This window comes from Antedon bifida, chromosome 1 (genome assembly GCF_963402885.1).
Source record: "Antedon bifida chromosome 1, ecAntBifi1.1, whole genome shotgun sequence".
Lineage (NCBI taxonomy): Eukaryota > Metazoa > Echinodermata > Crinoidea > Comatulida > Antedonidae > Antedon > Antedon bifida.
In genome coordinates, this window is record NC_136226.1 from 30,673,827 (window position 1) to 30,696,978 (window position 23,152).

At 33.7% G+C, this 23,152-nt stretch overlaps 3 protein-coding genes and 1 long non-coding RNA gene across 5 annotated transcripts; 3 read left to right on the forward strand and 1 right to left on the reverse strand.

The window, feature by feature from the left end:
* Positions 1-8,900: 8,900 nt before the first annotated feature.
* Positions 8,901-9,856, reverse strand: LOC144858437 (uncharacterized). Its single transcript, XM_078714672.1, has 2 exons — positions 9,742-9,856; positions 8,901-9,327 (listed from the first exon to the last, which is right to left on the reverse strand). Exons 1-2 carry the CDS (start codon positions 9,839-9,841, stop codon positions 9,038-9,040), a joined length of 390 nt encoding a protein of 129 aa, XP_078570798.1. The 5' UTR covers positions 9,842-9,856; the 3' UTR covers positions 8,901-9,037.
* An 847-nt stretch (positions 9,857-10,703) lies between these two features.
* LOC144858584 (zinc finger protein 593-like) lies at positions 10,704-11,699 on the forward strand. Its single transcript, XM_078714696.1, has 3 exons — positions 10,704-10,956; positions 11,227-11,289; positions 11,481-11,699. The coding sequence occupies exons 1-3, from the start codon at positions 10,763-10,765 to the stop codon at positions 11,632-11,634; spliced, it is 411 nt and encodes a 136-aa protein (XP_078570822.1). The 5' UTR covers positions 10,704-10,762; the 3' UTR covers positions 11,635-11,699.
* Positions 11,700-12,934: 1,235 nt separating this feature from the next.
* On the forward strand, positions 12,935-16,738 carry LOC144858622 (uncharacterized). The gene is made up of 3 exons (XR_013616647.1): positions 12,935-13,012; positions 15,697-15,766; positions 16,238-16,738. It is a non-coding gene; the product is annotated as an uncharacterized LOC144858622 (long non-coding RNA).
* A 367-nt stretch (positions 16,739-17,105) lies between these two features.
* On the forward strand, positions 17,106-23,109 carry LOC144858629 (protein CNPPD1-like). 2 transcript variants are annotated; one of them, XM_078714731.1, is made up of 10 exons: positions 17,106-17,246; positions 17,794-17,890; positions 18,181-18,265; positions 18,369-18,489; positions 18,729-18,801; positions 19,711-19,766; positions 20,674-20,735; positions 20,915-21,032; positions 21,368-21,771; positions 22,029-23,109. In XM_078714731.1, exons 1-10 carry the CDS (start codon positions 17,178-17,180, stop codon positions 22,030-22,032), a joined length of 1,089 nt encoding a protein of 362 aa, XP_078570857.1. In that variant the 5' UTR covers positions 17,106-17,177; the 3' UTR covers positions 22,033-23,109. The 2 variants fall into 2 exon arrangements, with proteins under 2 accessions (XP_078570857.1, XP_078570848.1); XM_078714722.1 differs by having other exon boundaries at positions 21,368-23,109.
* Positions 23,110-23,152: the final 43 nt, after the last annotated feature.

A 23,152-nucleotide genomic window follows, 5' to 3' on the forward strand; every position in this document is an offset into this window, starting at 1 on the left:
TTTATAGTATGTGACTACAGTATTTATTCTCGTACATTGAGTGTTACTTTGGCCGCCGCGGCGCGCCGTCGCAATCATTGCCGAATGTGTGGCATTATTCCTTTACAAAATGTTGTAATTAGTTACGGTACATAAGCACCATTCAACTATAACCATGTGAATGGTTTCGTTAACGAATTTCGTAAATACTACTACCGTACCACTACAAACCTTAAATGCTCCCATTAATAGTTAGTTTGCGACAAACCTAAGTTTCACTGAACTACTTTGTTTATAACTTACCACAAACTTACTGGTTCTATGGTTTAGCCTACCTACCTACCTGTTTACTGGTTCTAATATACTAGGTTTAGTTTACCACAAAGCTATACCGGTTCTAATATACTAGGTTTAGCCTACCACAAACCTGTTTACTGGTTCTAATATACTAGGTTTAGTTTACCACAAAGCTATATGTACTGGTTCTAATATACTAGGTTTAGTTTACCACAAACCTATGTGTACTGGTTCTAATATACTAGGTTTAGCTTACCACAAAGCTATGTGTACTGGTTCTAATATACTAGGTTTAGTTTACCACAAACCTATGTGTACTGGTTCTAATATACTAGGTTTAGTTTACCACAAACCTATGTGTACTGGTTCTAATATACTAGGTTTAGTTTACCACAAAGCTATGTGTACTGGTTCTAATATACTAGGTTTAGTTTACCACAAACCTATGTGTACTGGTTCTAATATACTAGGTTTAGTTTACCACAAACCTATGTGTACTGGTTCTAATATACTAGGTTTAGTTTACCACAAACCTATGTGTACTGGTTCTAATATACTAGGTTTAGTTTACCACAAAGCTATGTGTACTGGTTCTAATATACTAGGTTTAGTTTACCACAAACCTATGTGTACTGGTTCTAATATACTAGGTTTAGTTTACCACAAAGCTATGTGTACTGGTTCTAATATACTAGGTTCAGTTTACCACAAACCTATGTGTACTTGTTCTAATATACTAGGTTTAGTTGACCACAAACCTATGTGTACTGGTTCTAATATACTAGGTTTAGTTTACCACAAAGCTATGTGTACTTGTTCTAATATACTAGGTTTAGTGTACCACAAAGCTATACCGGTTTATAGTACTATAGGTTTAGTTTACCACCTATACTATAGTCTAGCCTACCACAAACATAGGTTCTACGATGTAGGTTTAGTTTATACCAAAATGCTGTAAGCGTCACCACTCTAACCTTTTACAATTGCAGGCAGATGAATGAATGGACTAAAATCCACAATTGGAAATTGGCTCTGGAGACTAAAGTCTATACCTGCCGGTCGTCTGTTCTCAACTAGCGGCGGGAGAAGTTGCTCCTTTACTACGTAAAGTTTGATAGATTCCTTTTTGTACACTGTCATTTTGTTACATTGTTGAAACCAATGGTCTCTGATCACATAAAGCAGCTTATCACATAAGCCCCCATTACTGCACACTGATAAAACATCATTAAGATTTTATAGTAGATTATTGCGGTCATGTTTGGGGAATTTTTAAATCCCCTGTTAACAATGTTCGTTGGTTATACTAAACAAATAGAAATCTAAGCAATCTGGGTAACGTCATAAAATATATGATGTTTAATTTTCTGATGGGCCTATACCGTAACGGTCGCCCATAGTTACAACGACGTACTTTTAGAATTGACTCAAAATTATTTAACTTACTAACAGTTGCTTCCAATTAAAGACCAGTTGTAGGACCGGAATGGTAGTGTCTTTTGTTCTCAATTAAAATAATGTTAGGATCCTGTTTAGGATATAATGACCCTTACCGTACATCAAACAGGCAGTGGCGTAACGGCTATGAGCGCTCATTGGCTAAACCCCGGGGGCCCCAGAGCTTATGGGGGCCCCTGAGCAGTGCCCAAAGGAAAAGGCATTAAAATATATGTCGAAAAGGGCTAAAAACGGCCAAGGCCTCCAGCGTTAGAGGGCCACTTAGGGTTCCTAAACCAGGGGCATCAGATCTCTAGGCCTACGTTACGCCACTGAATTCAGGGAGAATTACACGGTGATAGGGCCTTCCAAATTGAGTGGTGGTGACAGATATGTACCAAGCCTGCAACATGATCAAACCATGACAGATTATAATTGCAGCATGAATAACCGATCTTAAGTACCCTTGTATCCTATTTGATTGTGTGTCTATTGATCGTCAAGTACCATTACTTGACGTGAAAGGTCGCACCATTATAAATGATCGTAAACAAACTATATTTGTATAAATAGTACCTCAGGATTAGTATTTAATGGGGTAAATATATTTTGTTCTAATGTGCTCGTACTTCTGTATAATGTGTAGGCCTATTTCGGATTGGATAAACATCGTTGGCGCTAGAGAAATTGAGCTGATATGAGCGGCACCGCGCCACATGAAGAAAATTGGGCCTACCTGTAAATAGTATACTTATGGCTTACTTCACCTCTTTTTGAACTAAGAATGTGTATGGTTATTTTGTATTTATAACCATTTTAAAGACATTTAGAGCAGCTGTTTTTTATTCGAATAATAACTACTTATAAATTTCCGCTTGTGGGGAACGAATGAATAATGATCGACATATACTCGTAAGTCATTTATATCTAACATTGATTTTAAATTATATATATATTTATATAATGGTATAAATGGTGTCTTAATAGAGGCAATTGAGCAATTTAATTTAATCTATGTTCGTATTATCTTTCATCTAACAAATGGAAAAATAAAATGGTGCCGGTAAATAATGTCAGGTATTATAGGGGAAGTTAATGTTTGCAATGAAAGATCGAAATAAAAGTGTTGATATATAAACGCCTAATTATGATATCTATTATTTACACTATATGTATTTATGATTGTGTATAAATTGTGTCTTAGAGCAATTTAATGTTTAATCTTAATATGTTTTATATTAACTTTCATTTAAAAAATGGAGAAATAAAATGGTACCGGTAAACAATGTCAGGGATTAAATAGGGGAAGTTAATGTTTGCAAATAAAAGTGTTGATATATAAAGGTCTACATGATAATATCTATTATTTACATAAATCTAACGTGAGTAAATAGAAAAATAAAATGGTACCGGTAATTAATGTCAGGGATTATAGGGCAAGTTAATGTTTGCAATGAAAGATCGAAATAAAAGTGTTGATATATAAAGGTCTAAATGATAATATCTATTATTTACACAAACCTGACGTGACTACTATACACAAAAGGTCGGCCTAACAATGCTTTTTTGTGACCTATGCTTAGTTACACTTCACAATCGACAATTTCCCTAACAACAATGTTAATTGTACTTGATTAAACTTTAGTGTTACATCGTAGCCTTACCACTCGGCACACATTAACTAAAATATAAAACTTATATATTATTAAGCTAGTAAAAGTATAGGCCTACTCACCTTATAGATCATTTTTACTCGATCCCTTCTTTCTATGTTAGTATACGTGGCTATTGATAATTTCAACGAGTTGTCAATAAACAGCTTTTCATCTGCTCAAAGGCAGGATTAAGGATTCAATTAAAACACCATTCAAAGACGTTTTTTGTGATTTAAATTCGAGTATATAGCGCCACCTTCTGTTTGTGTAGACAATGAAGTAGAACTGTAAATGTATCTGATATTGATAAAAAAAAAAGTGCAATACAAGTCAACCAATGTAGGCTAGGCTTCTCTTGATCATAGCATAATCAGTGGTGTAACGCAGAGGCATCAGGCCCCTGGATTAGGAACCCTAAGTGGCCCTCCAACGCTGGAGTTAGCCTTTTTCGACATTTTTTAATGCCGGTTTTCCTCTGGGCACTGCTCAGGGGCCCCCATTTTAGCCAGAGAGCCCTCATAGCCGTTACGCCACTGAGCATAATGCTCTGTTATTAGAGTGAGTTGTTCCTACTGCACATCGTGCAATATTCATGACAAGTCGGATGTCCATATATACTTTAGCCCAATCACCGTCGTGTCTTGTCGAGTCATGCGCATCGTGCATTAAATCTTAGTGTGTCAGAGAGGTCGAGAGGTCATGTTACATACTGGTCATTAGGTTATTCCATTCCTAAGTTCAATTTATGATATCTATATTTTGTACAAAAAACTTCTCCGGTTGTATTAGGATTTAGGGCACTAGTCAGTTGGGTTCTGTGAGTCGCTTTTTTTTTTTTTTTTTTGTACCATATTTATTGAGGGTGATCCATCCAGCAATTGCTGATCATTAGGGACCCTCAGAGGTTCACAAGACAAACATATACACAAGATGCTCTACATAAACAAAGTCTTATTACAAGTCTTTGGGAGTGGAGTTGTAATTTTGTCCTTAGAGAAAATCCTGACATGTGACGGGACTTGAACCCAGGACCCTTGGAGTGGTAGCCAAGCATCATAACCACCAAGCCACAACTCCACTCCACGCTTATTTTACAGTATGTAGTTATATTGTTATAAGTTTTCATCGTGTCATTAAGTTATTGCCTATTCTTTCGCTAATGCAAATATGAATATGAAATACAAAAAGTTTTTAAATTACATTGTCTTTAAATACAATTCTTTATTCAATATATCACTCAAAATTTATTTTCAGGAATGACACAACAACGGCAATAACACACCATAACATACAAACTTTGTGTTAAATAGGATGTATAGTGAGCAATTATTCGATTCTATGTTAAATGCAAACTACAACACCGGGTGCTGTATATGGTAGGAAGATAATTGAGGACTTTGGGTACAGTTAACGTTGAAAAAGGGGTAAAAAAACAATCATGGGTTGTGTGAAGAACTTTTCGTTTAGTCTAAAGCTCTGTTTACACTACCAAATTTGATGTGTCCATAATATGGACACGATGATGTCATATCACTAACATATTTAGACATATCACTACCATATTTGGGCACATCACATTTTTTTTGGCCAAACTAGTTTGATAGTGTAGACAGAGCAAAAAAGAAGTGAAGAACTTTTCGTTTAGTCTAATGAAACGAGCTCGTCGTCCTCGTCATCTGTGTCTACGTCAACCTTATACTCGCGTACGTGAGTTTGGACGTTGAAACGCACCGTCCTCGGTTTAGTACCGCCGTCCACTTCTGTATTCGATGGAGTATGTTCACTAAAATCATCGTTATTGATGAGAATTGATGTGTATTCGTTAATAATAGATTGATGTTTGATCCGATTTGTAAAACAAGATGACGTATTTTGCGTCACCGCTGACGTATTTTGCGTCATCGCTGTGCGTTCATCTGTCGCAACCAATGTTTCCTCTTTTGGTGATTCTGTTTTACATGTTTCTGTTGTCAGTGTTTCTTCATCACTTCCTAAACTATGTATGTGCTTTTTACATTCCTTTGAGTCAATTTCTTCAATTATAAAGTTATCAGAATTGCTTTCTTCTTTCAATTCTTTCATTCTTTTGTCAATACTATGAGAAATATTTTGTTCTGATTTTGGTTCAGTACGTTTAGACCTCGATATTTCTAGAGTACTTACAGATCTACTAAGTACCGGTCTGCCGTCTGTTTTTCCTGGTTTTCTAGACAGGTAAAATGACTTAGTTTTAGTACTTAGATTGTCAGTGTGTTTTAACCTCGGTAGATGGATGTTGCTTTTCTTGCTGTACTCTCTGGAAATGTTTCGCATTGTCGACTCTCTTTTCATCATTCTCGAAACTTCTTGCGAGTTCATCAGATCCAATCCAGTTAAATCGGCAAGCCTAAGTTTCGATCTTACTTCCGTGTCTTGGTGGATGGCAGGCATGTACGTGTATTTATCTGTAACACCATTTTCGTGTCTCGGCTTTTGTCGAGAACCATTCCTTGTTGAGGCCAACACAAACGATGGTATTTCGTTCACGGCGTTTTTATAATTTGAAGATGCTCTTTTAAGTTCGTTCTTAGTAACCTGGTTTTGAAATGTGTTGTCAGAGGTAGATTTGTTGTCATAAGATGGGTATGATCTAACCCTCGATCTTGTAAAACTACTTCTTTTATTCATAAAGTGGTCTACGTCCTCAAAAACGTTGTCAGTTTCGTTGTGTATTCTAGGAAGTGTACGCACATTAAACTCATCTGTTAATGACTGACTCTTCTTTTTCTTTAATGTTTGGTACGACACGCTCGGTCGCTCCATTTCAAACGGATTAAATAGTGATACTAACCGGTTATTTAGTTCCGTTTTTGATCAATCACTGTTGTGATTTCCTTATGTTAATAAAAATCTTCTTCGACACAAACATGCTTCCAATATCGTGTGTTGACCGCCTGATTTAGGTTGTCGGCTCTGGACAGGATTCAATATAAAGCTGGGCCTACATCTCTGTGAGTATTACACCTATACTTTGACAGCATGTATGCAAAATAATAATGACTCCATGAAACATGAGTATATTCCTGTTTTGGAAGCCCTATTATGCATAATAAAGTCACAGTAGAATAATTTTCAATATGCGTAGAGTATATCTGTAGAAAGGAATACCCTGTTGCTATGACGACGAGTATTCAAAGGTTAACTATATTCATATCAAATTGTTTTCAAGTCACGAAGTTTTGTAATCATACTCCACGGCTTCATTACGTTATTTATTCGATCACAGTATAGTGTAATTAATTAACAAAACAATACTTTTAAACATAATATCCTGCGCTCAATATAGATCCACAATGATAGTATACTTTTGGTAGAATTTCTAGGCCTGACAATGATGAAAACCAGTCGGAGCTGTAGTAAAGTAATTATTCACCTGAAGCCAACAAGCTTGAACAGAATAGTTATAATTAATTAACAAACAATACTGTTAAACATGTAATCTGCGCTCAATATAGTTCCAATAATGGTACTTTGGTAGCATTTAGCTATAGGCCTAAAAATTATGAAAACCAGTCGGAGGAGTATTATTATTCACCTAAAGCTGCAAGCTCTGGACATGGACATTTGAACATCCTTCCTTTAAAATATGAAAACTAGTCGGAGCTGGAGTAAAGTAATTATCATCACCTGAAGTTGCAAGCTCTGGACATGGACACTTGAACCTTCCTTTAAAATGATGAAAACCAGTCGGAGCTGGAGTAAAGTAATTATCTTCATCTGATGTTGCAATTATTGCTCTCTGGACACTTGAACATCCTTCCTCTACATGTTCGCAAACCTGAATAGGCCTCATCTCTTATCCTGCAATGTTTGCATTTTGAGTAATTACGTTCAGGAAAGTGACTTAATATTTACCAACTGTCAGTAATTTGTGTTATCTATCTAGTTAACCGTCCTATATTGACAATTTCGAGAGACACGATGCTAAGTCTTCTTCTTCACTATACCTGGATTACTGAACAAATTTACCCGTGACAAAGAAAATACGTGACGAATGTAATTGTTTGCGCCACAAAGACAAACTTTATTTTAATGTTGGTGTTCTTACTGTTTAACTTACGGTTTCATAATATTTGACTTTTGTTATTTTGTTGACTACCGTACTACATCTTTAAAAACATGTTTATGTAACGAAATGCTCATGCTCACAATGTGTATACATCCAGCCGATCCTGCTACTGTCCCTAGGTGGTATCTGTATAACTATAGCAAGTCATCCACGTTGCTGTCTGCATAAATGCTGTACTTTTAACACCGTACACTGTCATGTAGCACAGTGTCTGTTGACAATTTACAATGAGTTTATTACCTTAATTACAGCATACACTTGCTATAGTTATACAGATACATACCTATTGACAGTAGCAGAATCGGGTCCAGCATCGACTCAAACTTATTATTATTTTACTTATTTTGTTGTATTTATAGGTTGGAATATAATAATTAATTAAGGAAAACCGCGTTGTAAAACAAAAATTAAAAATGATTTCATTACAAAAGACTTAACTTAAAGCTTGTCTACACTATCAAACTTTATGTTATAAAAAAAATGTGATGTGCCCATATATTCGGACATAATGATGTCATACCACATACCATATTTGGGCACAACACACCTTTTTTGTCAAATTAGTTTGATAATGTAGAATGGAATAAATAAAAACAAATAAAAGGCGTACCAATATAAAATACAAAATTGTGTCCAGCACAACTCTGTCGAAATAAACTAGTAAAATGATACAAAAGTGTATACTGTATGTCAGTAAATTGTGTAATTGTCATAAAATGTCTAATAATATAATTTATTATGATTAAATGTATAAAAGCACAGGCGAAACAAGCTATATTTGGCTGGGACCTATACAATGTCAACAAAACAACATGCCTTAATAATATCAAGCAACATCGATATGATAAACACAGTACGTGTGACCCATTGAGTTGTTAGGTGGGAAAGGATTATTATTGCTGCGCCTGTGACTTTGACATTACCAGGTATCGACCAAACGATTTCAAATAATCATAGCTGGCCTAGACTGTCAAATGATAAAGGATAAAACTGTGTTGATCAGTGGCGTAACGGCTATTAGCGCTCACTGGCTAAACCCAGGGGCCCTGGAGCTTATGGGGGCCCTAAGCAGTGCACATAGAAGAAAAAAAACAGGAATTGAAATATGTCGATAAAGCTAAAAATGCCCGAGGCCTCCAGCGTTGGAGGGCCACTTAGAGTTCCTAAACCAGGGGTCTCAAGTCTCTACGTTACGCCACTGATGTTGATATACTTGAAATGTTGGTGGGTTAAGAGGAAAGTAAGTAGGGTTGTTCAGACTGTGTGTACGACAAGTAGGCCTAGTATCAAATCTGAATGCAGATATTCCAATAGTTACACATTTAATTAAACAATCATTCGTTCGATTAATATAGCGCCATTCCAACAGGCATTGCTCATGGCGCTGCCAAAAATATCAGAAAATATGAGTTTTGAGTAGTGACTTAAAGGTGCTCACATTTTAAACAAAATGTTCACTTCTGTTTTTCTCGTCACTGCTCTTCCATCTATTGGACTTCATGTAAACATTGTGATGTAATAATGTTAATACTAGATACTTTCTTGTACAGCATGATGAATATCAATATAACATTGCGTTTTCAAGTTCTTTTTTCCAATAATGAGCATCTTCCATTATTTTACTAAATGTCACAGCAGTATTAAACACTTCCATAGCGTTGTCTGACTTAAAGTACTCCTTACGCGCTGTTTCTTTAACTTCACTCACTCCCTCTTCCGCACGTCTTGAGAGATATTCAAATGAAAATATCGTGTCGTGTCGGCGGAATTTTTTAATGTTTTGTATCGGCCATCTTTTAATGTTCTTTTTGCCTTTAAAGTATATATGCGTGGCAGTCACTTTCAGGTTACCTAAGACATTAAAACATAGTTAAATTTATAGTGTTATTAGGATGCCAAGACTGTTTTCATAACGATATTAACAATTCTGCTTACGTTATTGGGAGGTAAACACAATTCAATTTTGCATACCTTATTGGGACGTAAAAAGAATTCAATTCTGCATACGTTATTGGGACGTAAAAACAATTCAATTCTGCATACGTTATTGGGACGTAAAAACAATTCAATTCTGCATACGTTATTGGGACGTAAATAACTAATAATGTAATTCATTTATTTCTGGTAATGATTGATTGTATTATAGATGAAACGTTCTGAAATGATGTTGTTGTTGACCATAAAGGAATGATAAATATTGGGACACGCCCATGATTTAAAAACACGCCCACTGTGATAATGGACACATAAACATGGTGCTCTTACCTATTTCTCTTACAACAGGATCTTGGACGTCCAACAGCACTGCCTTATACCATAAACTCCCGCCAATCGGTGTGACTACAGTTTGGTGCTGGTGAACCATACCACTACTATTACCCATCCTACCCATCAATGCTTTGATCATCAGTGTATCTTAAATCATACCATCATAGCTGTGTATTCCATTTTCAACGTTGTTTTATATTTAAAATTTCAAATAAAATGTTAACAAATCCAACATCAATCCTTGACGTGCAGCATCCTCATAGGTTGGGCCTCATTAGTGAGGAGATGTAGGCCTATATTCATACATGGATTCATCACTGTTTTCAAAATCCTTGACTTTCGGCGAAAATTGTCCAATTGCGGACTTTTTGAAATCCGATTAAATCAACAGTACAATACGTTTGTCGATGATTGAATAGAAGGAGGGGTTTTTGTATCATGCATTAAAAAAAATAATATTTGCACCTCTCCACAATTAATGTATTGATTGTTTGACTCACAAACACTGATGCGATGCACACCCAATAAACAATTGTCAAAATAATCATTTCAATTGCATCAACAATGGGTCTGATTTCGTTATTTATTTGATATGATCACTTGGCATTAGTTTCAGATTTAAATAAGTATATATTTGTAATAATGCAAAATAACAAATGAGACTAAAAATAACATTCTTCGTGACGTCACATTTTAAAGCACAATTTTAGCCTTGATTGATTGTGATTGGTTGGAATAATAATAAAATATACAATTCAAAAGGCAAATTACTGAGAAAAAAATACAATGCTGTGGGTATCAGTAACTGGATCTCAATATAAGCAAAAGGCTAAATTAAAACAGCTAGAAAGTAAAAACTATAAAGGTTACAAGATATGAGTCTCCTTTGGGTCCCCGTACTTCGATCCGATCCGCTGAAAAACGGAAGTGATTTTATTTCACATCAATGTATCGCAAGTGTTAAAGGTCAAGTTGTAAAATACACAGAAAACCACGTTGACTAATTATTTTGATTAAAATGACACGAATCGCAAGAAAAAAACAACATCGTGGTTATACACATCTACAAAAGAAGTATAGAACTAGACGAAAAACCAAAGATCTTGATCAAATCCACGAAGATTTAGAACCAGATAACAAGGAAAAGCTTCTTCATCAGACTATCGATTATGATAAGCCAGGCTCGGGCCAGTTCTACTGCCTGACATGTGCGTAAGTAACTGCTGTGTGCTCTGGTCGTTTCGTCCGATAGGCCTAGCTTGGTCAGTCTGCTGATAGTGTTTACTATCAATTAACTATTTTTAAATAGACTAAATTGAACCATCTTGACCTAGTGACAATAATAATTAACATGGTTTTAAAAAAGTAAATTGTCAATAATATTAATATCATTATCGATAATTGAAAAGACTAGCCTAGTTAGGCCTAATTTATATTAAATTAATATTATACTAATAGTAAACCTTTTTTCGCCCATTTTAGGAGACACTTTATCAATAAAAATGCACTACATGAACATTTTCGAACAAAATTACACAAAAGAAGGTATGTATGTTATTATTTACAAACAATACTGTATAATACAGTATACAATACTTTTTAATGTTTGCTATAACCGTATTAAAATTGTTAACAAATAATCCATTGATTGATGCTACAATATTTAAAAAATACCATGTACTGTATATTTTTTTATGCCATCACATCATTAAATATGTTTGCAATTTTTGTCGAAGGTTAAAGGCATTACAAACAGAGCCATACACTCAGAAGGAAGCAGAGGCTGCAGCCGGTATGGGCTCATATCAACCAAGACGACAAATGAACGTAACGTCACAAGAAAAGGAATCTGATGAGAATATGCAAGATGTGTCAACAAAGTCTACATGATCAACTTGTTGTACCATTTATTGTAATTTATGAGAGATTAAATGTTGAACATTGAATGAATGAGATTAGCAATGAACAGTTCCTTTATTATTCATGGTCAAATATTGTGTTCTTTTCACTTTTTTTACTCCAAAAACACCTTAAATCTTATAGTTTTTTTGCACAAGTGCCACTAGTTTGGAACCAGCTTCCACTCCATACCCGTCAATGTAAATCTCTTAAGCAATTCAAGTCACTACTAAAATCTCACCTTTTTCAATAATTCTTGTTGGTCTTTTAGCGCTGTGAGACATCAGTAAATAGCGCTTTATAAAAGTTTATTATTATTATTATTACTTGTGACAGAACAAAGCATTTTATTGTGCAATAGTTTGAAAAGATTATTAAAAACATGTATCTGTAAAATGCTAGTTTCGTCACTTTTAAAACCACTTTGGCAAGGAAGAAAGAAGGAATTTCCTATGTTATATGAAAGAAAGATTGCCAAAAGATGTTTTGAAATTAACTAATGACAAGATCTTTAATAAAACATAAAAGTTATATTATTTATGCATTTTTTGTTTGTTTTTCTGGTCTGTCAATGTGTAGTGCTATTATGCGCCGCTGTCGACCAAATCATGATAGATGTAAAAATTGAGCAGATCATCTAAAATAAAGATATTAATCATTGCTAGAGAGGGCGCTATTTGTAAAATACTTTTGCTGTACTGTAAATGGGAACAGTTATTATTGAGACTTTTTGTGAAAGAATCATGGAAAAAAAAACACGCAAGCAAAACACCATCACAATTGGGAGAAAGTACACATGTAACATTTCTCGTGTCTGCCTACATTCAGGCGCGGATGGATTCACCTTGAAAGAAAAAAAAGTTAAAGGGGGGCGGGGAGAGACCCGCCCTCTTCCTCCAATCCCCACTGTCTCTGGTTATGGTTATCTTTAAAAGTTCTTGGTGCATAATAAGTAAAATGTACTTTTATATTCTGTTGATCTCCAATATGAAAGTGTGTACGTCCCCTGCGTGCGTCACACATACGTACGTAACTCGAACCAAAGTTTGATTGCTCAAACCCTATCAAATCTTTCCCCTTTAATAAATGTTTAATAAATTCACCGCGGTGTAACAGAAGAACTCTCTAAAATCTTAGTCACCCGTTGGTACTCTTTTCATAACAAAAGTTGATTGTCCTAACCATTTTATATGCAAACTACTGAGCCAGGCTACGTTCTTTTGTATTGTTTATGTAACAATGGAACTAATCATGCCTTCATTCCAATTGATTGTACATCGTCAGTGAATTGAAACTCCACCATTTTGATATCAATTGGTGACAGGACCGTTTCGTTGTCAGAGCTAGAAATAGAAGTAGCATATTAAAGGTGAGACTTTTACTTGTTTACTTGTTTACTTGTTTACTTGTTTCCCGTACACTTTCGTCTACGGGATCGAGGCGAAGCACTCAGTGCTTAAAAGCCCCTCTTAGCAATAAAATCATATTCAATATAGGGTGAAAACTTCAGCGGGTGGTTAGACCATGCGACGTTAAGTTTTGCTTTGAACGAGTTCACCGTAGCACATGAAACTACATCCGTAGGCAGAGCATTTCATAAGAGAATAACTCTCCTGGAGAAGGTGTCCCTCCTAATATTAAGACGAGAGCTTTTAAACTTGAGTTTATATGTGTGTCCACGGGTCCGAGATTCTAGATCAAATTCAAAAAATGTGTTGATCGAGATACGATCGAAACCCTTAACAATCCTAAAAACTTGGATAATATCCGCTCTCTGCCTTCGATATCTCATAGTAGGAAGACCAAGAATTCTCAAACGTTGTTCATAAGGGATATTTCGGTACCTAGGAATCAATCTTGTTGCTCTTTGCTGGACCTTCTCTATTTCATCCTGATCTCGTTTTCTAATAGGATTATAAACAGTGTTACAATATTCAAGCGTTGGCCTGACAATAGACTTATACAGCTTCAAAAATCCATCTTTATTCAAGAATTTAAAAGATCTATAAATCATTCCTAGTTTCTTATTAGCCCTTTTACAGATATCCGCTACATGCAAATTAAAGATTAAACTAGGATCAAAGGTAACACCCAGATCTTTCTCCTGCTTTACCTCATGTAGTAAATTACCAGCCATTGAATACAAGAACTTAAGATTATCACGACCATAATGAAATACCTTACACTTAGTGTCATTAAATGGCAATTGCCAAACATTAGACCAATGGGAAGCACTATCAATGTCTCTCTGAAATAAATCCGCATCATCAATGTTATTGACCACTCTATACAACTTAGTGTCGTCTGCAAATAAACGTATACTAGATTCGACAACATCAGGTAAATCGTTAATGAAGATTGAAAATAAGATTGGGCCCACAACGCTACCCTGTGGAATTCCACTTAATACTGGAGCCTGTGATGATAATTGACCATTGACACTAACTCGTTGCGTTCTATTTGACAAATAATTAGAGAACCAACCTAGTAGATTTCCCGTAATACCAAAACCTTTCAATTTGACTAGAAGCCTTTGGTGTGGCACACTATCAAAAGCCTTTTTATAGTCTAAATAGACACAATCAAAGCTATCATGGTTATCCAGGTTAGTAGTCCAACTCTCCAGGACATCAAGTAGTTGTAATGCACATGATCTACCTTGTCTGAATCCAAATTGTTCGTTGCACAAAAGACCATTACTCTCAAGATACATTACAAGTTTATCCCTAATAATCCTTTCCATCATTTTCCCTATGACCGACGTTAAACTAACCGGTCTATAGTTAGCCGGGTCCTCCTTTTTGCCTTTTTTGAATATAGGTATTACAATTGCCTCCTTCCACGATAGAGGGACCTTCTGATCATTGAATAATCTAGTGAATATTAGACTGAGAGGGTAAGCAATTTGATCCTTTAATTCAATCAAAACCCGTGGGTGAAATCCATCAGGGCCAGCTGACTTATCTATAACTAAGTTAGACAACAGCTTGTGAATATCTTCTACACTAAACTCAATATCTGACAAAGAAGCCTCAATCTTTTTATCCATATTTGGAACATTCGATAAGTTCTCCTTACAAAAGACACTGCTAAAAAAAGAATTAAAAGACTCGGCTTTCTCTTGGTCATCTACAACAAGTTTACCCTCAAAATTTCTAAGAGTTGGAATACCAGATCTGGTTTTTAACTGAGAATTTACATAGCGCCAGAAAGACTTTTCATTGACTTTAACCTCATTTGCAATCTTATTTTCAAGGATGCTTTTAGAACTCTTAATCAAGTTGACAGTATCATTCCTTACTCTAATAAACGTGTTCCATTTGACACTAGCACTTTCATGCCATTTACGCTTTGCTTTGATATACTGTTTCCAGCATTTATTCTTCTGTTTAATAGACTTATCAACCTCCTTAGTAAACCACAAAGGTCTCTTAAAATTTCCAGACAAGTGTTTCTTACACTTTGGAACAAACTGTTCCATACCTCTAGATAAAATCTCATCAAAAGAACCGTGCGAGTGTACGTTTGATTTCATTGATGTGTTCTCCTATTAAATATTCCGGCCGGCCTGTTTATATGCAGTGCGGCAGTATTTAGAATATAAGGCCTCGTGCGTACATACGTTCAATCTCTAATAACAACTCCCTGGTGGTTCATCATACCTCCATGGTTCAATTCATTAAAATTGTATTCTAAAAAAAAATTCACCAAAAACCAAGATGTCTTTATCAGACAAACAGACTAATCGTTTCCTAATATTGTATTTCAATCTACATTTTATAATTCCTTATCGGTAGTCACACTGATGATGACCTATATCAATTATTTAATTTGTGAGATCATGGATCCACAAGGATTCATCCTCGATCCATGAATACTAAATTATTAAATGGGTTCGGTGTACTTCATTATAAACGGAAATGCCTTAAATTAAGATGAGATGCTAATTTATTGAATACTGCACAAATAATGTGTACAACAACTATATTGCTTTATTAACAAACACTATGAATTAAAATACATTTATATTCATAATTCATTTTTTGTTTATAGATGGGTTCATACAGAAATATTTGTAGTTTTGTCTTAATGTCAGTGTTAGCAATAGCAGCTGCTGTTCCTGGTAAGTAGCGTAAATGGGACCAATTTAAAATTTCTTTAAGACCTATAGGCCTATAAAGAAAACTAAATTGGCCTTCGAAAAAAAAAAAAAATCAGATTTGTCAAGTATTGCCGCATCATGTTTATGGGTCTTTGCGTTGCAAGAAATCTCTTCTTGCAAGATCCTCTATTGTATTGTTTACATTGGTAGAAATTAATAAATGTTGAATTATCATTATTATATATAAAATATTTGTTAAACATACCATTTGTAATTTCATATATACACTGATCCCCAGTTAGAGGTGATGGTGTATCCCCATACTCCGGTTTGGGTGCTATGCTTGGTGTTTTTGTCTTTTTATTCTCTTCCTTTTGTTTTCCACTCTTTCTCTTTATTGTCAAGCGCATAGAGACATCGTTTATTTGCGCTATATAAATCTATCTATTATTTATTATTATTATAAATGTTTGTTAAATTTCATTTTTTTAGACCCCGATACGGAGTACACTTTGAAATACAGTTCACTGTCAGCCATCATCGCTGGCGGTATTTCGATATTCTTTGGAGTCATCGGAATGGGCGTGTTGGTACACGATTTCACTTGCCGCGATTACATGTCCGAAATACCGGACGACTACAAAAACGGAAACAAAGTCCACCTCAACGAAAAATACGACAACACAGCTCTGTAGAGATGCAGCGTGGTGTAGAGTGAACATCTGATCATTTCAAGATATAAAAGGAGAAAATATGCAGATAACCGCTAACTGATTTTATGATCTTAATTTTTCTGAGGGGACTATCATGTATATATAGCCTGTAGTTCACTATTAATATTTAAATGGGATTTTAATATTATTTTTTCTACATTTTAATGTTATTTTATATAAAGACAAAGTTAAATACGTCAAGTAACATAATGAATAGTTTTCTAATTGTATAATAGACCTGTTGTTCTTAATTATTTTATTAAACTTTCTATAAAAAAGATATGTTGTTTTGTATTTGTTGAAAACGTCCTCAATTTGTAGCTACGTTATCGAAGCGTCAGTGATTATGATCCATTATGAAAGATTTGTTTTTCGATCCATTCATTTTAAAGATGTCAAAATAAATAAGTTCCCAATAACCTAAACATTATATATCTGTTATCATCAGTTGCTGCAGAATATTTCCCAAAATGTATACATTATGGTGAGTCTACGAAAATTCATTAGGGCGAAAAAAAAGTAATACTATTTTTATTTTGGGCCTATTGGGCTTTCGTATAAATCCCATTTATTTACTAACGTATGCAAAGAGACTAATAAGTTATTGGGTGAGTTACGGTAACGTATGCAAAGAGACTATCAAATTATTGGGCGCGCCATGGTTGCCGCGCTGTTGTGAAACCGATCATCATCGCAAAAACGGTGGATTCCCTTCCATCATGATGGATAATTTTGAAGACTTTATGAGAGTTTCTGAAGAGTGTTTAGAAGATATAGAACATTTTGAAGTACGATTTATGAAATAAGTGTATTTATCATTAAATGAATAGTGTTTATATATAGGAATTTAATTGATTTAGAACCGTACAAAAAGTATTGCTAGGCCTAGGCCCTCGCACTACAATGATGTAGGGCTAGCCTAGCCTATGAAGTACTATCATGTAATGTTGTAAGCGATCGAGGGAGGGAGTGAATTTTAGTACCTGGGCCTAGCCTATTGAGACCAGTATATAGGTGGTGGGTGGCTAATAAAATATGTAATCCATTATCCTGTCCTGGGATTAACTAAATAAATGAAAATGTTTAAAATCAACTGATTGGATTAATAATAATGTAATGATGCACTTTCACACCACAATCTCTCTAGTTTACCCAATTTAAAAACATTCACCTGCTCTGCATGGCGGTAATAGTGGCCGTGAAGTCTTCGGCCCAGTTTTAGATGCAAAACTGCAGTGGTGCCAGATTAATTTATAATTTTGATTTAACATTTACATACAAATTACAATCAATCATTTATTTCAACAAGATGTTTTTTCATTCTGTCTCTCTTAGCGATCTCCTTTCAACTTGGTAATAACCGAAAGATTACGGAAAACACTTTACTTTGGAAGAGATACACCAGCTTGTGGACATGCTCATCCCCTCACAGGTAAGGCTTTGTTTGTCATTGAATGCTTGCTTCATCCGCAATTACACAAATCATTTGTCTGTATAAATTATTATCTTATTCAAATACTTTAAGCAAAATAATAATTGCTGAAAAATAAAAAAAATGTGTATATATATAAATTTACTATAATAGTCTAGTGGGATGCAGGAGTGATATTGTTTTGAGCATCAACATGCAGTGTCCGTAAGCGCTAACTGTATACATTCTTTAATAATTAGGGCCTAGTTAGTAGTGCTATCTTCATAATAATAAATACAATTTTTATTTAGACCTAGCAACACAATTGTTCAAAAATGCCAATCAATCGACTGGGAAAAGGTCTGTGGATACAAAATATGTGTCTAATGTAGCAAGGTAAGAACATTAAGCAATTCTACTCAATGAACTGAAGTTAGCCTTAAGTTGGGATTTGGCTAATAACATTTCATTTCTTCTATGATTTCTTTTATTACCATAGAAAGTCAAGTATATCACCATGTACTCTGATGGTTGCATTGATATATTTGGAAAGACTTCGCCACAAGAATCCTAATTACCTCCATAATGTTGCCTCAACCGACCTGTTTCTCGTCACAATGGTAAGTAAGACTTTGTACTCACTCAATATTACAGTAAACAAACAATTTTAAAAACAAAAAATTAAAACCTTATACAAAAAAAAGATTAAAACAATTAGTATAATACAAATATAGCATGAAATAAAGTGTTTTGTCAGAGCAGCCTTAAATATTGAATTGAACTTTTAATATTATTAATATTATTGTTTGTAATGATTAAGATTTTTTTAAATATCAACAAATCATATTGTTTATTTCAGATGATTGCCACCAAGTTTGCTTATGATGAAGGAGAAGAGGAAGAAATGTTTAATGATGAATGGGCTAAAGCTGGTAAGTGATGACAATCGCAAACAAAAACAATTACAGTCAACTCTCCCAATACTGGACACCTTTTGTGCTGGCCAAATATAATTGTTATGGTAGAACTCTCCCAATACCAGACACCTTTGGGCTGGCCTAATATAACTTACTGAAGAACTTTCCCAATACCGGACACCTTTGGGCTGGCCAAATATGTTTGGTTTTTCGGAAAGTCTGGTATTCAGAATGTATTTTTCATGGTAAAAATGAATTTAGGAGATTTTGAACCTTGAGAAAAGTCTGGAGAGTTTCTAGTTTTAAGAGAGTTTGGTATTGGGATATTCGACTATTATTCAAATAAGGGATACAGATAACACAGTTAAGGGTAGTATAGTAGTACATCACAACTGTATTAATTTAAAATAATAAATAATTTATTAATTATGGTAAATGCTTATAAATGATATTGTATTATTATAAATAATTTGTATTCATGGAGTTTATACAATATTTTTATGAGTTAAAAGATAAACTGTATAGACCAGTACATTTTTAAGTCATTAAAAAATTATTCGTTCAACGAAAATCATTCATTATTTGTTGTATAACATACCTACTGTGAATTTTAAAGACCCAACAAAATGTCCCTTAATAGGGCTGCCCCAGAATAGGCGTGTTCCCAAGGAGGGTTTAAAAAAATCATTATTATAATTATTACAGATTTAATTGTCATTGACACTCTTTAAGCTCTGTCGAACTTTATGTGGCAAAAAAATGTGATGTGCCCATATATGGACATGATGATGTCATATCACTACCATATTTAAGCATATCACTACCATATTTGGGTACATTACACTTTTTGTCAAACTAGTTTGATAGTGTAGACAGAACATTAATTAAAGCAATGTGTTGTTAATTTTATTTTCTTCTCAATAGGAAATACGGATACTGAAAGTGTACACAAACTGGAACAAGAATTTCTAAGTGCAATAGTAAGTCGTGTTTTAAATTTCATCTTTATTTCGAAACTACTTAATAATTTATACAGTAAACCTTTACTAAGAAGTCCTTGTAATCTTTTTCCCTAGAATAATTAAATAAGTTATGAACGTTGCACAACTAGAGTCTGTGAGTTTGGATGCTAGCCAGATGTAAAAAACATATTCTGTTAAAATGCCAAAGATTTCAATATTAGTATATACTTATAATTCTTAAACAATTTTTGGTTGAATATGTCAATGGGTTTTTGGTTGAATTTAACCATTTATTTTATTATTTTTATAGGCGAACAATTTTTTTTTTTTCTATGGAAATGATTAAATTTATTTAAACTACAGAATAACATATTCAAAGTCTGATTAAATTAATCTTCATTTTGATTTTTCATGTTTAAACAACATAATTTATGTAATGTTTTTTTTTTAATCATTAATTTTTTTTTAAAGTTTGGAAAACATAATTGTGTTAAAATACCAAAAAATAACATTTCAATATTATATCATTATAATATAGTTTAGTTAGTTATAAAATTGTTAAATGTTTTGTTTGATATGCCATTTTAATGTCATTTAATAGTTATTCACTTTGACCAAAAACTGGATCCAAAAAAATAATAATTTTGCTGGAAAAAAAATGTAATTTAAAGCAGATTAAACATGTCTTTTGTCTTATAAGTGAAATAATTATTTTTTTTTATACAGAAGTGAATAACTTTATTAGAACTACAAAATGGCCTATTTAAATTCTGATTTTATTAATTTACATTTGTCATGTTTTTGGGAGACAATACATCTTTAAAATACCAAAGATTTAAATTTCAATATTAGATGAGTATATACTTAATCAACATAGTTTATGTAATGTTTTATTTTTTCATAATTTTGTTGGATTGCCTTACAGGACTGGGATCTGTTTGTCAGGCCTCCAGACTTTCTCAAGTGTCTAAACCAAGTTGAACAAACGTATGTCATTTTAATTGATATTTTAATATTATATTTCATATTAAATATATTGTTGAGATACAATAAAGCATGAAAACCAAATATTGTTTGGGATATTAATAATTTAATAATAAAAAGAATGACTAAATTTGGTTTTTCAAATAAAATTGAAAATGTTTCGGTTTTGATGTAAATTGCAGGATTGCGTTAAAAGAGGGCAGTAGACGAGGATGGTTCTCGTACACGGATCTCGCTGTTCTCCTCAACAACCCTGATTACCATCAGGCAATACTGACAATGATGGCACACATAATAAAAGTAAGAATTTATCTCTTATACACATTATCAATTTTAAACAGGACCATATGTAAAGCTCTGTCTACACTATCAAACTAGTTTGACAAAAAAAAGTGTGATGTGCCCAAATATGATAGTGATATGTCCGAATATGGTAGTAATATGACATCATCATGTCCATTTAAGGAAACATCACATTTTTTTGTCACATAAAGTTTGATAGTGTAGACAGAGCTTTATGCCGGTCCAATATCTATACCTGATATGTTTTTATGCTGTATAAATAAAACACATTCATTTACTGCACACCATACCGATAATAAAAAATGTATAAATTAATTTTATTTTTTTAATAGATTATGTGTGCCTGTGTGCTGACGTACAGTTTCATGGCAACGACCGCTGTTTTCTACGTCGTTGCATTCAACCAGTTTCAACCGCCAACTTTGGATGCTTCAACTCACTCCCTCTTGTTTGGACCGTTCGCTAACAGCGCAACGACACAAGCTAACCTTCATTTCGACACTACATATGTGGAACTTATTCTGAAAATGTCAACGAAACTTTCAACAGAGAACATTACGACCGACCACAGCTATGAAAACCATAATCATATTAGGAACACTATGGAAGAATCTTTTATCGACGGTTTCACATACGGACTTGTATTAAATCGTGAGGTCGTACTTGGACAGCCAATCACAGATCGTGCATCATCGGGATTAGGATTTAAAAATAACAGTGAAAACAATGGACAGAAATCGGGTGTTCAAAATGAACACATCAAGTTAAGATATCCAGAGAATTTGATCACATGGAGAGATGCGCTCTCAACGGTGTCAACATGGCTGTATTGTAGATTCAACAGCTGTGTACATATACCTTACTATTCCAAGGAACTCCATGCTTCATATTGAGCTTTTTTTTTTATCACTCATCATAAATTAGTTTCATATTTGGAAGGAAAAAGATTGTTGATTTCTGTACCAATTATTTATTTTCATAGATTACTTTTTGATAATTGACACTGTTAATGTTATGTTATTATAATGAATTGATTGTTGGCCATTTTAGCTATAGAGATGCAGTTCTTAAACAGAATTGTAACCCGTCCATCGTATACAAAATTATGAATCTATTACAAAAATTGTGTGCTGGCAAAAATTTAACAACAAAAAAAGATTTTTGTTAATAATCCGCTAGAGTATTACCATCGAATGCTACTAAATTTTATTTCTAAACATTCGTGTAATTATTTCTTTCTTTATTGTGGTGTTATATTTGCTGTGCATTGATTTAAAATTAGTTAATGTAGTATGGTAAAATTTAATACCATACTTGGCTGCATTTCAAACTTGTTTGTACAAAAACTGCCATAAATTAAGAATATTCCACCAAAAAAAGGCTGATATTAACTTGTTCCAGGATGATGTTAATTGGTAATTAAAAATTTGTAATTTAAGATTTTGAATTGGCTTTATAACAACTTGAGTAGTGAGGCTTGCTGTGGGTTGTTCATATGTGTCTAGGGATATTAGAATTATGTCAATGCCCCTTGTCCACCCACATTGCATTACTTGACGATCAGAGCCTAGTGTGATACTAAATATATGATCCATATGTAGTTAAAGGAAGCAACGCATTAAGCTATTAAATTCCATACTGACCTCGTCTATTTTAAGTTGTGTGCTCATTTCATATTTTAAATTTATTTCCTTCTTCAATTTAATAGGCTTTATAGAATTTTATATTGAGTACATATATTATATAAGTACTTTTTGGTATTTAATAGAATATAACCTTTTTTAGAACGTACACTTTATATATTTTGATATATAGTTTTTAAACAACACATTTTATAACATATCTCTCACTATGAATGTTTTCAATATTTAATACACATGTACACATTTTCGTTTAAATATTTATTATTTACAAAAAAAACCCTTATAATTACACATTATTGTATTATTTAATAGTGTTGTAGAACTACCCAAAGTACCATATAATAGGCAGATTATGTAATAGCTAATAAAGCATGAAATTGTGCCTTCCAATAAATCTTTAAATTATATTTATGAATATGATCAAAAAGAAATCACGTATTATATTTTGTTTTCATTATTAGTAGTATTACATCC

Excerpts from the sequence above, each read along its gene's own strand:
- LOC144858437 (XM_078714672.1), bottom strand. The coding sequence starts at position 9,841 with ATGGTTCACCAGCACCAAACTGTAGTCACACCGATTGGCGGGAGTTTA. Across the intron at positions 9,328-9,741 it reads TCCTGTTGTAAGAGAAATAG|GTAACCTGAAAGTGACTGCC; the intron begins GTAAGAGCACCA and ends TTAATGTCTTAG.
- LOC144858584 (XM_078714696.1), top strand. The coding sequence starts at position 10,763 with ATGACACGAATCGCAAGAAAAAAACAACATCGTGGTTATACACATCTA. Across the intron at positions 10,957-11,226 it reads TTCTACTGCCTGACATGTGC|GAGACACTTTATCAATAAAA; the intron begins GTAAGTAACTGC and ends CGCCCATTTTAG. Across the intron at positions 11,290-11,480 it reads ACAAAATTACACAAAAGAAG|GTTAAAGGCATTACAAACAG; the intron begins GTATGTATGTTA and ends TTTTTGTCGAAG.
- LOC144858629 (XM_078714722.1), top strand. The coding sequence starts at position 17,178 with ATGATGGATAATTTTGAAGACTTTATGAGAGTTTCTGAAGAGTGTTTA. Across the intron at positions 17,247-17,793 it reads AAGATATAGAACATTTTGAA|CGATCTCCTTTCAACTTGGT; the intron begins GTACGATTTATG and ends TGTCTCTCTTAG. Across the intron at positions 20,736-20,914 it reads CTAAACCAAGTTGAACAAAC|GATTGCGTTAAAAGAGGGCA; the intron begins GTATGTCATTTT and ends TGTAAATTGCAG.